Genomic DNA, 15,595 nt, shown 5'->3' on the forward strand with positions numbered 1-15,595 from the left:
TGTGCCTCAGTTTCCTCATCTGTAAAATGGGGCTATTCCTGATGCCTTTCCAGCCTCCCTCATGAGGATCAGCCTGGTTGGAAGAGCTCGCACTGGTTACATACTGTGAAGAGACCCAGGTTCATGTTCTGGGGGTCATGATACAGTGGTTCAGACGTAGACTCTAGATTCAGACAGATTTGGAGTTGCCCTCCAGCGGATAGGTTTCTTGACATCCCCATGCCTCAGTTTTCCCATCTGTAAAATGGGGATAACAAAATGCCGTCACAGGGAAAACATGAGTATCATCACTGTTTTGAGGTTTAGGTATGCGAACTCAGGTCGGTCCCTGAACCTCTGTGAACCACGGTTTCCTCATCTGCAACATGGACCTCTTAATACACGCTCTGCAGAGTCGAGAGGCCCAAACAAGATCAGGGATGAGGACCCATTTCCTAAAACTTTTACAAGGGAGTTACTCTCTGCTTTCTGGGGTCTTCATGGGTGAAAACTGTCACACCACCATCCTCCTCCCCTGCTCCCGTCTCTCCCATCCCCCCCAGAACTCTTTCATCCTGAGAGAGACTCTATTTCTAAGAGATGCCTCCTGGTCCTCAATAAAGCTGCCTTTTTGAAGAGTAGGAGAAGCTACTGTCACAGAAACGAAGGCCTCTCCTTTCCTGGTGTTTATGTCAGATACTGGATCTCACCAACAGTTTCCCCCAGTAACTTCAGGCAACTCCCTAAGTGTGAGGGATTGCCGCAGGGTGAGGCTGAGGCTGGACATGTGTGTTTCCCCAACAAGTCCTTTTGTGGAGATCTGGTTGGAGGCTTCTCCATCCCTCTTATCAGCAAGAAGGACAGAGGAGACCACTGCCTTGGACAGAGGAGGAGACCCTGAGTATCTCCCTTGCCCCCCAACCCCGGCCTCAGCCTGAAAATACCTCAGAGCAGACGTTGCTTTGGAGTTAAGTATTGCGCCCTACTCACCTCCTTTCTTCCTATGCAGCTGTTTATTGAACAGCTAGTGTGTATCAGACCAAGACAGATGCAGTCCCTGCCCTCATGGGGCTTAATAGTCAGCAGGAGAGTCCAACATTAAGAAAAAACAATTACATTATTAATTATTAAAATAAAAATTAAAATGAAAGGGATTTTCAGTGAGGTATGAGAGCCTTCAAAAAGGGGTCCAACCTGGGCAGGGAGAGAGACAGGTTCAGCTGAGTTAGATGCAAATGAGGGGAAGAGGATTCCAGGCAGAGGGAACAGCACATGCAAAGGCTCTGAGGCCGGAGGGCACTGTGTTGAAGCCATACTACAGAGGCTGGTGGCACTGGAATATAGTGGTGGGGAGGGGGTGATAAGACTTCAGAAGAAAGCAGGGACCACACTGTACAGGGCCTTCCAGATCTGGGCAAGGAGAGTGGATTTTCTCTGTGCAGTGAAGCCCCTGGAGCATCTCCAGCAAGGACCTGACATTCACACAGTGCACTTTATGCTTTTAAACCATCCCTCTGACCACTAGGTGGAGAATGGATTGAGGGTAGCAGCAGGGAGATGGCTACGACTAATATGCAGGTAGTGAAGGGGAGTGGTTGGATCTGAGTTAAGTATTTCTTTGGGCGGAGGTACACACAGGTACTAAGTGTTGAAGCCAAGATTTTAACCCAGGAATATTTGTCTCCAAGTTCATGTCTAAAGGTTACATGGAAAAAGACATGTATTTTCTTACAGTACATATTGATTTCCCCCTTTAAATTAAACTTTGAATCATTCAAATAAAACATGAGGGCTTCCCTGGTGGCGCAGTGGTTGAGAGTCTGCCTGCCGATGCAGGGGACACGGGTTCGTGCCCCGGTCCGGGAGGATCCCACGTGCTGCGGAGCGGCTGGGCCCGTGAGCCATGGCCGCTGAGCCTACACGTCCGGAGCCTGTGCTCCTCAACGGGAGAGGCCACAACAGTGAGAGGCCCGCGTACCGCAAAAAAAAAAAAAAAAACATGAATACATTCTCCTGGTTAAAATCAAAATATTTCAGTCAAAGCTAGAGTCCCAACCACTGCAACCAATCAGAGTGCCCTTTTCCTCCCCAGAGGTTCCACTGTCATGGGTTTGGAGCAGATCCTTACAGACATTTTGCTACATATTTACATATATATGTACCCACAGAAAATATAAATTATGGTTTTCCTGACTTTTCTGTTTTACATAAATGGAATCAAACTACGCACATTGCTCTGCAACTTGCTTTATTCAATCAGTTTGTACTATGTACTACATATAAATGGATTGCATTTTTAAAAATTGTTACATAGTATTTTATGGACTGGATGCACCACAGTTGATTTAGCCCACTCACTTTCCAAAGACAGAAATGCATTTTTCTATAAATGTTGTAGCTTTTGAAGGGCTTATGGGGTTTTTTTTCTTTCAAAATATAAGACTTTTATTTATGCTAATGGAGGAACCTACACCACAGCGACAACAGAAATATTTAGCAACACCCAGGCTGGTGACTAAATTTTCCCATTTTCTTCAGGTGCTTGGCATCCCTGGGAGCTAGCTCTTGTCTATCGCCAAGTCTCTGTTTATAGCTAAAGGCTGTCTCGAGAACAAGGAGAGAGAATGGTGGAGTTGTTAGCTTTTAGGTCCTGGGCCCTAAAATAGGCATCCTGGCATGATGTAGAAATAGTACAGCTGTGGAGCCTCAGAGACCTCAAATCCCAGCTTTAGCTGTGTGACCCTGAGCAAGTCACCTTACCTCTCTGAGCCTTACCTCTCTGAGCCTCAAGTTTTCCATCCATGAATTGGAGTTTATAATTGCCATCTTATAGAATGGCCAGGAGAAGTAAATGCATGCCACGTGTAAAGCGATGATCACCTAAGAGCACGTATGTGTGCATTTAGTGCCCCGCTGTCCTCAGCCCAACATAGTGGAGGGAATGGGGTGGCGGGGGGGAGGGCGTGGGTGTAGGTCCTGCATCTCTAAAGGGGTCACTCAAGGTCCCAGAACAGTGAAAAAACGAATACTCTGCCACTGCTGGCAATGCCGTATGGGGGTGGCATATGAGTTCAAAGGGGTTTTCTGCCCAGATTCTGGGCACCTACTGTGTGCCAGGCATTTCCCATATTGCACGGCCTTTCACCTTCACCCCAGCAGGCAGAGCAGAGGGTTGTCCCTCTGCCTCAATTTGCAGGTGAGGCAACCGAGGTTCCGAGAGAAGGGGTGCCACATACCCAAGTCTCAGTTAGTGGCAGGCTGAGACTGGAATTTGGTCCCTCTGTTTCTGAAAGCTGCCCTGAGGCTGCAGGCAGCTGCTCTGCAGAGCGCCCCCTCCTGGAAAGATAGGGAAGCTCCTCTCATGATGACATCTCAGATGTCTGCATTCAACCATCAAGAACCCTTTGCAGGAGGAGAGAAAAATGGCTTTTCTGGCCTCCCTTTTCCCAAGGAGATGAGATAAAGGCTACTCAGAGGTCACCTCAGGATAGTCTGAATCAAAAATCTCTTAAATGAGGTTGACAGAGAGAGAGTATGAAATGTCCATACTTTTGTGTGTGCAATAAGGCTTAGTTTTTTAAAGCTCACTCACTTCTCTTTTGAGCAAGATGAGAAGCCCCTCCCTTGGTGAAAAGGGCCTGGGCCAGGAGTCAGGAGTCCAGCCCCGGCTCTGCAGCTGAATCACCATATCTGGGCCAAGTCATTTCCCCATTTCTGGGCCTCAATTTTCCTGCCTGTCAAATGGGAGAGTGAGACTGGCTGACCACAGGACTTGTCCTGCTCCAACAATGGGAGAACTGGTGGGGAGGGGATGGGAGGTGCTTTAGGGGTAGGAGCACCCCTACTTTAACAACATGAAATACAGGATATCCAGTGAAATTTGAATTGAGGTAAAAAAATAATTTTTATTAGTATGTCCCCAGTATTATAGGGGACATAACTTATACTAAAAAATTATTTGCTGTTTATCTGAAATTCAGATTTAACTGGTCATCCTGTATTTTATTGGGCAGCCCTATTCAGGGCCTTCACCTCCACTGGACCGTCCCCCCACCCCGTTTCTTTGATACAGATAATTTATATCTTCACAGCTTCTAGATGAAGACCTGGCCACCCACCTTCCAACCAGATCCTCACCACCCACTCCCACCCTCCTGCCAGTGCCCACTTTCCCGCCTACATAGAAATTCTGGAGCCATGGGCTGACAGGTTTCATGGGTCTAGGAATTCCTACAGCGAGATAGGGGTGGAAACTCAGCCAGACTTGGGGACTTAAATCAGTGGAGAAATTTATGTCCACATGTGTCACGATAGCTAGAGGGACACAGTGTCTGTGGCTGCTCACAAGTGGCTGGTCCCATTCTGTGCCACGTCCACAGGTGTGCACATAAACTAGTGGTATTGTGTCCATGTGTTATCGAGAAAACTGTCTTTGGATATAAGGTATCAGAGCTACCAGTCCCCGGCCTTCAGCCAAGCACATCCTTCATGTCACATGTGGGGAAACTGAGGTCCAGAGGGAAGTGGCTTGTCTGCAGTCACATGGCCTTCCACTGTGCCTGTCCTCACCTTGACCACCCTCCTCCCCATCTTATTGGGAGGAAGTCTTCCTGCAGTCTTCCTCCTCCAGGAGGTCGTGATTAATTACTCCACCTCCTAAGACCGGACAGTAATAACCCGATATCCTCACCTGGTGCCGGCATAGCACTAGGCACCTTACACGGACAGCCTGCCAAAGCCTCGTCCTGCCCCTGTGAGGTGGGCCCCGCAGTTGCCCACATTTTACAGAAGGGGAAACTGAGGCACTGGTGGTGAATTCACTTACCCAAAGTCACTCCAAGTTGGGATTTGAGCCCATGACATCTGACTCCAAGCCCCACCCGAGTTCTTGGTGCTTGGTCTCAAACTAGCCACCTACGGGCTAAATCCAGTTTATGGATATGTTGTGTTTGGCCCTGGAATGTTTTTTAATGGGGAAATTTTACATCAAATTCCAGGTGTCCAGCTTGTCTTAGAAGACCAGAGAGTCTACCACACTGGGCCCACAGTCCCCCACAGGAGATGAGAAATATCTGTCCCCTTTAGAAGGGCTGAGATTCTTCACTTTGCCCCAGTCCCCATCACTCCCTGTTGCCTCCCACCCACCTACTTCACTCATTCACAAAACCTGCCCGACCCCACAGCTATTCTCATTTGCAGCTCCTGCCCTGTACTCTGTCCCAGGACCCAGGATCTCAACGTTAGGCTTGTGAACAACCAGATGACAGAACCTCTAAGCCATGGCTAGACCCCCTGACCTGGAGGACACCCATATTTTCTACTGGTCACACTACTGGTAGACTCCAGAACATTTGAATCACAGACCCTCAGGAGATTCAAAGACTCATCTCTCTTTGAATCAATCAGGAGGAGACCAGGAGGTGGGCTGGTCCCACTGTCACCAAACTTCTTAGTGAAACCTTCATTTACTCCAAACCTTATGAGGAGCCCCAAAATGTGAACAGACCCCAGCAAGTCCACTTCAGGGCCTGTAGACCTTGAAATCCCTGGGCTCCTCAGGGTCCGTACATTCTATTGAGCTCTCCTATTTTCAAGATGGGGAAACTGAGGCTCAGAGAAAGGAGCTGGCTGACCAAAGGCATAGCTAACTGCTGTAACAGGCCACTGCTGACTGTGCCTAGCCCCTTCCTCAGAGGCCCACCACCCTCTCAAATTCTCCCTTCTTCCCCTCATCAAAACCCACTCCCAGGAAAAAGCCTGAAGCTCGTTCACACTATGGTGTCCGGAACCAATGATGGCTTCCCCTCCCAGGGAGTCTAAAGGAATTGGAGCTTTTAGGTAAAGGGAAGAATTTCAGACATTGTCTGTGGGTAGAACTGGGCAAAGGAAGGAAGACAGGGCCTCCCTGCAGTCCCTGAATCTTCCTACGTCGTGCCTGCTTGCTCTGGATATGGAGCTCCCAGATGCCACCACCGCACAAGAGGCTGGGGGCAACATTTCCATGTGCTTAGAACAGGGCTGGCCTGGGTTCTCAGGTCTCAGGAGCAGCGTCAAGGCCACCTCTGGGTCTCATGAAGGCCTTGGTCTCTTCCTCTATGAAATGGGCATAACTCAGCTCGGGCTCCTCCCTCCCGTGCACAGGCAGGACAGTGGATCTCCAGTGCTTACCTGCACTGATAGGCAAGGCAGGTGTGGGGTTTCTTTGGGAACGAGCCACCCCCGGCTCTCCCATGAGGTCTTGCCAGTCCGGCTCTTGGCGGCGGTAGGTGGGTGTCTCACTGTCGGCATCAGCACCTAGAAACCCAGACAGGAGGCATGCCCATGTCCTGTACCCCTGAACCGTAGACTGTGGGACTCCCAGGACCGCTGGGCTCCTGCATCCCTGAGTGTGGGGCTTTTCCCTTCGTGGGACACACCCCAGCACTCACAGTGGCCGGGCCTGCAGCAGCGAGAGAAGCACGGGTTGAATGAATAACTGGATGAATGAGCAAATGCACGACAGACTATTGGAGTTGTAGAAGCTGCGATGTGGTAGCTTATCTATGATAGTAGATATTAGACCACGAGGCCCCACAACTGTAACAGCAGAATGTTCCAGTCCTCCAACCCCAGCACGCTAGTGTCTCTGTTCAGGAGACCCTCTGGGCCAAAGCAAACACTGGGCGCCGGGCTCCTGGTGGGTGCCTACCAGCCCCCTGCCTTCTTTTTGCCTCTCTCCCCTTCTCTCCTCCCTCCATCATGTGGATGATTCCCAGAACATGTGTGTGTCTCCTGGGCCCCCAGGCCAACCTCTCTGCACTCTGTCCGCAGGTTTGCCAGGCACCGCTCCAGACCTGGAAAAGAGAAAGCAGATTTTTGGGCAAAACTTTATACCTCCAAAGAAGCCAAAAACCTTCCTGCAGCTCGTTTGGGAGGCACTGCAAGACGTGACACTGATCATCCTGGAAATCGCGGCCATCATCTCCCTGGGGCTGTCCTTCTACCACCCGCCCGGTGAAAACAACGAAGGTAAGACAGGGCCTCGGACCCCTGCTGCCCACCCGGCAGCGTGCGTGCCTGGCCACACAGGAGGGCACTAGGGGCTCGCGGCCATGGCTCCCTCCAGGTGAGGAAACCGAGGCCCAAGGGGCAGGGCCTCACCCACAGCTAGTGGGTGGCTGAGCCCGACCCCAGGCTGAGAGTGCCCGGCTCCCATTCTCCCATGTGTGAAATGCAGGGGTTGGACCAACAATGGTCATGTTAGAGTGAGTGTTTATTGAGCACTTACAGGGTGCCGAGCTCTGGGCTGAGATGCTGTCCTAACAACCCCATGAAGTAGGGTCCATGATTATGCCCACCTTAAAGATGAGGAAACCAAGGAAACCAACTCACCAAGTGAGTTAACTGGCTCGAGGTCACCCAGCGAAGAAATTGTCCCCAGGTTTTGCACTGGGGCTTGCTAAAAACACCACTGCCCAGACCGCTCCCTGAGAGACTCTGGTTGTGTTGGATGGAGCCCAAGGGTGGGTGACCCCAAACTTTTCTGTCCAGGCTGCTGTCTAAGAGCTCCCCACTCTCACAGCTGGGGACAGAACCCCCGAATCGCTCACCCGGGGCCTACCTCCACACTCTCATCTGACAGGGCATCAGCCCTGTTCTCAGGTGCCCTGCTCTCTGGGTGCTCCAGCTTCTGAGCGACCCTGTTTCAGCTCCAACGCTGGGTTTCTCCTCAGAACCCCGAAATTGCTGGCTCCTCAAGGCCTGCAACTACGAAAAAATCCATGATGACATCAGAGGTCTGTGCACCTGACATTCTACAACAGGGATCACAAACTTCAGCCCACGGCCGACTCTCTCACCTCCTGTTTTTATATGGCCCGTGAGCTAAGACTGGTTTTTACATTTTTAAGCGGTTGAAAGAAAATCAAAATAATACTATTTCACGACACGTGACTATTGTATGAAAATTCATATGTCATCGTCTAAAAATGCAGTTTCGTTGAGACACCCCCATTTCTTTTCCATGCTGTCTGTGGCTGACTTCCCACCACGACGGCAGGCAGGGTTGAGTGACTGTGACAAAGACAGCAAGGCCCACAAAGACTGAAATATTCACTTTCAGGCCTTTTATAGGGAAAGTTCGCCAACCTCTGTCCTAGAAGATCAGGAAGGGAAATTTTGCTCCAAGAAAGCCATTCTCCCTCTCCCCAGCCAGCCACTGCTCTCTGAGTGTGGAAGGAGAATAAAGTGGATGAAGACTCAGTTTCTGAAGTGAGCCCATTCTCCCGGGTTAGAATCCTGTCTCCATCACTTCCCGGCTGTGTGCCCTTAAGCAAGTCACTTTCCTTCTCTGAGTCTCAGTTTCCTCATCTGCAAAACAGGGCGACAGACCTCACCTCGAAGGATTATTACAGGGAGGTGGTGAAGGGCTGTGTGGACAGCGTGGCACACACAGAGGGCACCTGGAGGTGCTGGACCTGCAGCCGCTGCGGGTAGAACGCCCCGGGCTTCCTTCCCTGCATCCCCGTCAGGGATCCCACGCTGTGTGCCTTGCGGGAGAAGGACTCTCAGTCCCGGTCCTAGCCTGGTTCAGTGTCAGGCACACCCTTGTGGGCCCAATGCTGAACATGCTTTCCCACGTGACGAGTCTCGGACTTGAGAGGGCATCCCGAAACCTGTCCTGGGTTCTGAATGGGGACATTGTTTTGTGGGTGGAGGAAACACTGTGCCACTCACCCAGGGAGGGTTCTGGGGCAAACCCACTTTCTCAAAGTCAGGACTTAGAAGTCCTAATGGAAAACCTCATAAATAAATGAGGAGGTTGGGATTAACATATACGCACTACTATATATAAAATAGATAACCAGCAAGGACCTACTGTATAGCACAGGGAACTCTAATGAATATCTTGTAATAACCTATAAGGGAAAAGAATCTGAAAAAGAATATATGTGTGCATGTGTGTGTGTATATATATATATACACACACACGCATAACTGAATCACTGTGCTCTACACCTGAAATTAACACGACATTGTAAATCAATTATACTTCAATTTAAAAAAAAGAAAGGAAAGAAAACCTCAGCCTCCACTCATTCTTCATTCCAGAAACTGAGCACCTCCCAAGGGCTAGGGCTTCACCAGCTCCATGACAGCTTTCCTTTATGATGACAAAGTCTTTTAAACCTGTGTCACTCTACGCATATATACATAGATAGATAGGCAGACAGATATATATGCACATACATACCATGAGATATGTGGGATCACATATTTTTTTGTCGTTAGCTTTTTATAATCTGATTTGGCGTTAATAGAAAAGTGTAAACACTTTTCTTTGTTATTAATTATAATTAGACATTTCCTAATCAATGTGCTTTGTAAGTAGAAATCCTACTAGGGTCACTGCTTCAGGCAAGCAAATAAAAAGTGAAAAGCGTGTAAGAAATAACGCTTATGAGCCTCCTTTCCCAAAGGAGAAAGTGGTCTCCGAGGTTCCCTGAACAGCTGTCACCCCACCCCCTCCCAGGTCAGAGTTTTCTGAGAAACTGGATAGCCAAGTCTATCTGGCCAACTACCTCAATTTTATACCTCATATTACTAGCTGATTTCTTTTTTCTGCATGACCTCTTTCCAAAGAGGGTTTAAAGCAAATAAATTTGCTACCACGATTGAGATATAAATTTGACTTTGAACTTTCTGGCATCCAAAGCAGAAAGTGAATTAGGATGATTTGCATAGCTCAAGTAATCAACAAGGAGGAAAGGTAGTTCTTTAGGAAGATAGCATGTCCCCTGACAATGAATTCTGGAATGAACTTTCACGTAGGATATTATGAGAGATGCATAATGGGCAGCATTCTTTGCAGAAGTTTTCCAGAAAATATAGAAGATGGCACATGGCTACTTGCATGAGCCTTGGACAAAGCTAAGGGTGCAACACAAAGCATAATAAGAAGGGTAATTCCTGCTATTTTTAGAGCCACCACTAGTTGAAAGCTTTTAGGGTAAAAGTTCATTTGATCCTCACTTGACCCTCACAACAACCCCGTGGGCAGGTGCTATTATTACCCAGGAAACCAAGGCCCTGAGATGGTAAATGACTTGGGAAGCGGCAGCACCGTGACTCAGACCGAGGCGTTCCAGCTCCCGAGCCCACGCTTCTATCCCTCGGCTACGTTTCCTCAGAAAGTGACCGGGTTGAGTCAGTGCCACCCAGAGAAGTGACCTCATGTGACCCAATTTAGTGCAAGATTAGAACTCAGCAGGCAGATGGTAGAGGGGGTGCAGTGGGAACATGGATCAGGCTCCCAGGCTGTACCAGGAGGAGCCTTCCCACAGCCCTGCACACAGACGGCTGGGATCACCTCCGTCTTAGAGAGGTGGGAGCCAAGGCCCAGAGAGGGGAAGGACTTGCCTAAGGTCACACAGCTTTTAGACAGTAAGGCTGGATTTTAAACCCAAGGCTTCTGGTTCTTTCTACTGCCCCTCCCTCCCTCCAGCTGAGACAGTAGCTCAGGCCACACTCAGTTGATGAGGGCAGATGCACACACTCTAGTTCCACAGGATGAAGTTCCTGCACTTCGTGACTGTGCTACCTCCTCCCCGACACCCAGGCCCTGGCCTGAGCTCTAAGCTCTGGACCTTCCATGTTGCCTGGACCACCCGCTGCCATGTCAGACTCAGGCTGCATCAGTTATGTATAAAACGACGCTGGTGATGAACTAACAGGCTCTAGACTGCCTTGCAGCATGCACAGCCCTTCCCTGTTTGCTTTCTTGGCTCAGAGACCTCCAGACACCTGTCAGAGGTCACACAACACTTTTGTGGCAGGGCTGGGATAGGCATACCCCATGCTTCCAACTCCCTGCCTGTGACAGCTCCCCTAGTGCCAGAGTGCCAGCAGAGTGACTGGCACATCGTAGGTGCTTAGAAAATGTTCGTGGCTTGACCAGTTTTGAGAGTCCTTATTCGATGCCAGGCCCTGGTAACCACCTAGAAAGTAGTTTTCCCATTTTACTGATGAACAACTAGAGGGAAGCCCAGAGAGGCCAAGTGGATTCCCCAAGGTCACACAGACAGTATGCGGCCACATCCTAGAAAACCCTGGGTCCAGGGAGGGCAGCTGCAGGTTTCCCAGACCCTGTGGTCACAATCTCCAGATCCTGTCCCTGCGCCAGTCCAAGGGAGCCCCATAGGAGACCTCAGCAGGGCCTACCCACGCCCCTCTTTCTTCCCCTTTCTCATCTCTTTCCCTTAATTGCACCAAAGCAGCAGGAGTTGTTTTCAGGGTTTGGTGGCTCCCAATAGCTTAAGCAATCTGCATCCCTACTTTCTTGCCATCCCAGGGCACCATGTAATCATCAGACAGTTCTCAAAAAGCTCATGGGCTTTTGCTGGCCAAGGGAGTGCCCTCAAGGGCCCAGAGGGCTCCTTGGTACTGAATCAGCAAGGGCAGCAGACAGGGCTTGGAGTGAAGGTAACAGGGTGTGGACCCACTCAGCTACCATGCCCTTGGCTCTCAGAAGTCAGTCCAAAGAGAGAAGCTCATGAAAAGGAGAGGACCAATGTCTGCTGTGTACTCACCACATGCCAGACCCTTACAAAGCCCTGGGCTCACAAAGTTCCTGGGGTCATCCCACTTTATAGCTGTCCAAACTGAGACTCAGAGAGGCCAAGTCACTTACCCAAGATCACACAGCAGAGCCTAGATTTGAAGCCATGTCTTTCCAGTTCCAGGGCCTAAAGGCTTTTCACTGTCCTGGACTGTCTCTAAGTGTCCTAAACATTTCAGTAACTAAAGCAGGGGGCCATTGATGAAGCACAGGACAGGGAAAAAACAGCCCTCCCACTTACAGAGCATGTGGCAGGGGCAGGGGATAACAAAAGTCCCAGAAGGAGAGGCACTGGGCTCTGTATCTTGAATCACTCCCCTGAAGTCCAAGAGAATGCATCTCCGTGTACTGGGTTTCTATTTAGCAAGGTTCACCTGTGTTTCCCAGTTTGGGGGATTTCACTGGTGTCATTCACTAGTAGAGGGACACCTTAGTTCCCCTCCTCCCATCTTCACGTGGTTCTGAAGTCCAACTGGATCCCCTCTGACACATGGGGCTTGAGGCCCCATTCAGGCTGCCTGTGTGATGACATCACGTGCTGGACAAGAAGCCACCCTTACACTGAGCATTTACTGTGTGCTCACTGCATCAGGTGCTTTACGTACAGCCTCTCCCCAGATTTCACCACCACCTAGGAGGGAGCACCTGGCATTACCCCAGTTTTGCAGATGAGAAAACCAGGGCACGGTGGTTAAGCAGATAGCTCTGGGCACACAGCTGGGATTTGTTTTATTTTTTTTTTGTGGTATGCGGGCCTCTCACTGCCGTGGCCTCTCCCGTTGCGGAGCACAGGCTCCGGACGCGCAGGCTCAGCAGCCATGGCTCACGGGCCCAGCCGCTCCGCGGCATATGGGATCCTCCCAGACCGGGGCACGAACCCGTATCCCCTGCATCGGCAGGCGGACTCCCAACCACTGCGCCACCAGGGAGGCCCCACAGCTGGGATTTGAACTCAGAGCTAGCCCGATGTTGGTTATCATCACCATGATAATGCTTGTCATCACCACCAAAGGCTGGTTCAGTTAAACAGTTTAAAATTATTGGAAAAGTCTGAAATTCCCGAAGGAAAGAAAAGTGGCTTTGAGAACCCCACACAGTGGTATAGTTGTTTATTAGCCGATGAGGAGTGGCTGGTTCAGCGAAAGATGTGGAATTTTCTGGTGACCCACACCGCTGGCCTGCAATGACTCTGTATCATCCCAAGCATGGGCCCACCAGCTGAGCCTTGACCCTTCCAGGAGCTGAGAGCCAGAAAACATTCCCTGGTACCACCTGGCCTTCTGGTCATGTTGCTTTCAACCCCTCGTTTCCTAGAGAGTCATGCTGGGGACTCTTGAAACTGCTGTTCTCTATTCCTTGGGACTGCATTAGACTTCCAGACAGTCGAGCATGGGTCTTTGGCAACATTTTCTACTTTCCCAGTGAGGCCAGCATGTGGCAGAGAGGACCGCTGGGCTCAGGGATAGTGGGCAGCCCAGGTCCGGTGTCAGATTCCAGGGCTGGATTCAAACTCCAGATCTGCTGTGTGATCTTGGCTGAGTTGCTGTCCCTCTCTGAACCGCTTCTCTTCTCTCAGCCAGCTTGAGGATTAAAGTGAATGCCTGGCACACAGCAGGCCTTGTGAATGGCCCAGTGGGGCCCAGCCTCGGTGGAAGGGGCCCGCTCTGAGTTTTCTAGGAGTGGATCGTCAGATGCTGGAGAGACCCTTCTCCACCCCCCAACCCCTGCCCATTGGAAGGAAGGGCCTAGGCCAGTCCTGGTATGGCACTCATCTCTCTGGGCCTCAGTTTCCACATCTGTCCATGGGGGTAATACCTCTCACTTTCCGGATCCTTGTGGGGATGCAGGAGACGGGATGTGCGGAGGGGCTTGGAAAGGCCCTAGGGCTCAGCACTGCGTGGGCAGGACCTGCCTTCAAGTCCTTCAAGTCTGAGGCCTTGGCATCAAATGTGTCTGGTGTCTTCTTTTTCTTTGTCAGTGCTGGGTCTGGCAGGCCTTAAGCAATGTGGGGCCCAGACCTGGAGGTTCAGTGGTGCAAGGGTGTGGGGTGGAGGGTCACTGTGGATCAGACAAGTGGCTCGGAGTGTCGGTGTCCTCACTGTGGAGTCGGGGCTCAAATCCAACAAGGGCTGAGTAAGAACCTCCTGTGTGCTAAGCACAGGCTGGAGCTTTTGCCTTCCTCCCCTTGAGTCTGGAAGGTGGTCTCAGTGACTCCCATTTTGCAGATAAGGACACAAAGCTTAGGGAAGGCTTACCCAGGACCATAGAGGGCAGCAGCAGGATTCAGACCCGCTTGTTGGAGGGCAGGTCCAGCACTATGGCTCCCGCCCCAGCCTAGGAACCTGCCTCACAGTTGCTGGAAGAAGGGAAGGAAAGAGCATCTGTAAAACTGCATTTTAGACCCTGAAGCACTTGCACTGTTGATTGCTGTGAGGCCCCTTCTGCCTGGCTGACCCACCCCCACCTGCTTCCTTCTGCTCTCTGCAGGATGTGCAACGGCCCAGGGCGGGGCAGAAGATGAAGGGGAGGCGGAGGCGGGCTGGATCGAGGGGGCCGCCATCCTCCTCTCGGTCATCTGCGTGGTCCTGGTCACGGCCTTCAATGACTGGAGCAAAGAGAAACAGTTCCGGGGCCTGCAGAGCCGCATTGAACAGGAGCAGAAGTTCACCGTGGTCCGGGCTGGCCAGGTGGTCCAGATCCCTGTGGCTGAGATCGTGGTTGGGGATATTGCCCAGGTCAAATATGGTAAGTGACCCAACCACTGAGCCACATGCTGGAGCTGGCATCTGGGCACAGGTGGGACCCAGAGAGGCTGGCCCAGGGCAGGGGGTGGATCCCTGAAGGCTGAGCCCAAGCCAGGTTGTCTTCTGAGCTCCTTGGAGAGGTGGAAGGCTCCTTTCTGGAGGTAAGATTCCAGAATCCATTTAAATCAGAAACGGCAAATACACAGCACACGTACCACAACTCTCCAGACTTCTCCCCTTAGCAGACATTCCTAATCAATCTCAGCTCAAGGCCTAGATACATCCTCAGACGCCTTCTCAATAGAACACTCCAAGGACCACTAACACTCAGAATGGGTTGATGAGGTGAAATCCATTTCCCACTTCTGATTGGCTGTTAATGGATGGTTGTTGGGCTAGAGAAGGTGTTATAGGGAGTGGACGTGGATGAGCGAACATTCTAGGCCTGTGATACTGCCATGGAGATAGTGAGCAGGCTGGTGCCAAAGGGGATTTAGATGAGATATGTCCTAGGTAAGTAGAGGCCAAAGATGGGGGAAAGATTGGCAGGCCTCTCCTCACTCAGCCCTAGGGGGCTTGGTTTCCTCTGATAACATGCCTGTCTTGGGGGCTTTTCAGCCTAGTCAAGAGAGATTAATCCCTTCCAAAAGAATTTCCCCAAGACATAGTTGAGACCAGAGAAGATTGAATCATTGAGGAAACTGGGCCCCAAATCCATGCCATGCCAAGAGAAGCACTTTATAAACTGAAGGACACGCCCACCCAAGCTAGCATTATTGCGGGGCCTAACCTCAGCCCTCCAGGCCTCATGCCCTTCACCCTGGCCCCAGGCTTCAGCTACCTATTGTCCTTTGATGGGCGCCATCTTGGCTCCTGTATCCTGGGAACCCTAGGCAGCCAGTTCCCAAAGGCGAACCTTCCTTATGATCATGCCTTGAAGAGAATATTCCAGCCTCTCCAGTCACCTGAGACCCTGCTGACTGACCCCCTCACCTTTCCTCCTACCAGGCGACCTCCTCCCTGCAGACGGCCTCTTCATCCAGGGCAATGACCTCAAGATCGATGAAAGCTCCCTGACGGGGGAGTCTGACCAGGTGCGCAAGTCTGTGGACAAGGACCCCATGCTGCTGTCAGGTGAGCTGTGGCCCACGGTGGGCTCACTCCCATTGCCGGTTCCTGCCCCCATGCCCAGGGGGCATCCATGTCCCCTTTATGAGACTGGAGGGTCTCAGAGACTTTGGTCCTTGTCTCCGGATCTCTGGCCAACTCGGCCCCA

At 51.1% G+C, this 15,595-nt stretch overlaps 1 protein-coding gene across 9 annotated transcripts in view; it reads left to right on the forward strand.

Moving 5' to 3' along the window:
• ATP2B2 (ATPase plasma membrane Ca2+ transporting 2) overlaps positions 1 to 15,595 on the forward strand; it is a gene marked incomplete at both ends in the record, with an annotated part of 107,570 nt that overhangs the window by 22,278 nt on the left and 69,697 nt on the right. For 8 of the 9 annotated variants that reach the window (XM_079712368.1, XM_079712370.1, XM_079712372.1 and 5 more), the window contains 3 exons: positions 6,790 to 6,987; positions 14,063 to 14,320; positions 15,328 to 15,453. In XM_079712368.1, coding sequence (XP_079568494.1) covers positions 6,790 to 6,987; positions 14,063 to 14,320; positions 15,328 to 15,453 — 582 coding nt within the window. Of the gene's footprint in view, positions 1 to 6,762; positions 6,988 to 14,062; positions 14,321 to 15,327; positions 15,454 to 15,595 lie in introns of all 9 variants that reach the window. The other variant, XM_079712369.1, reaches the window with a different exon arrangement.

The sequence above is a fragment of the Hyperoodon ampullatus genome (assembly GCF_949752795.1).
Source record: "Hyperoodon ampullatus genome assembly, chromosome: 10".
NCBI lineage: Eukaryota > Metazoa > Chordata > Mammalia > Artiodactyla > Ziphiidae > Hyperoodon > Hyperoodon ampullatus.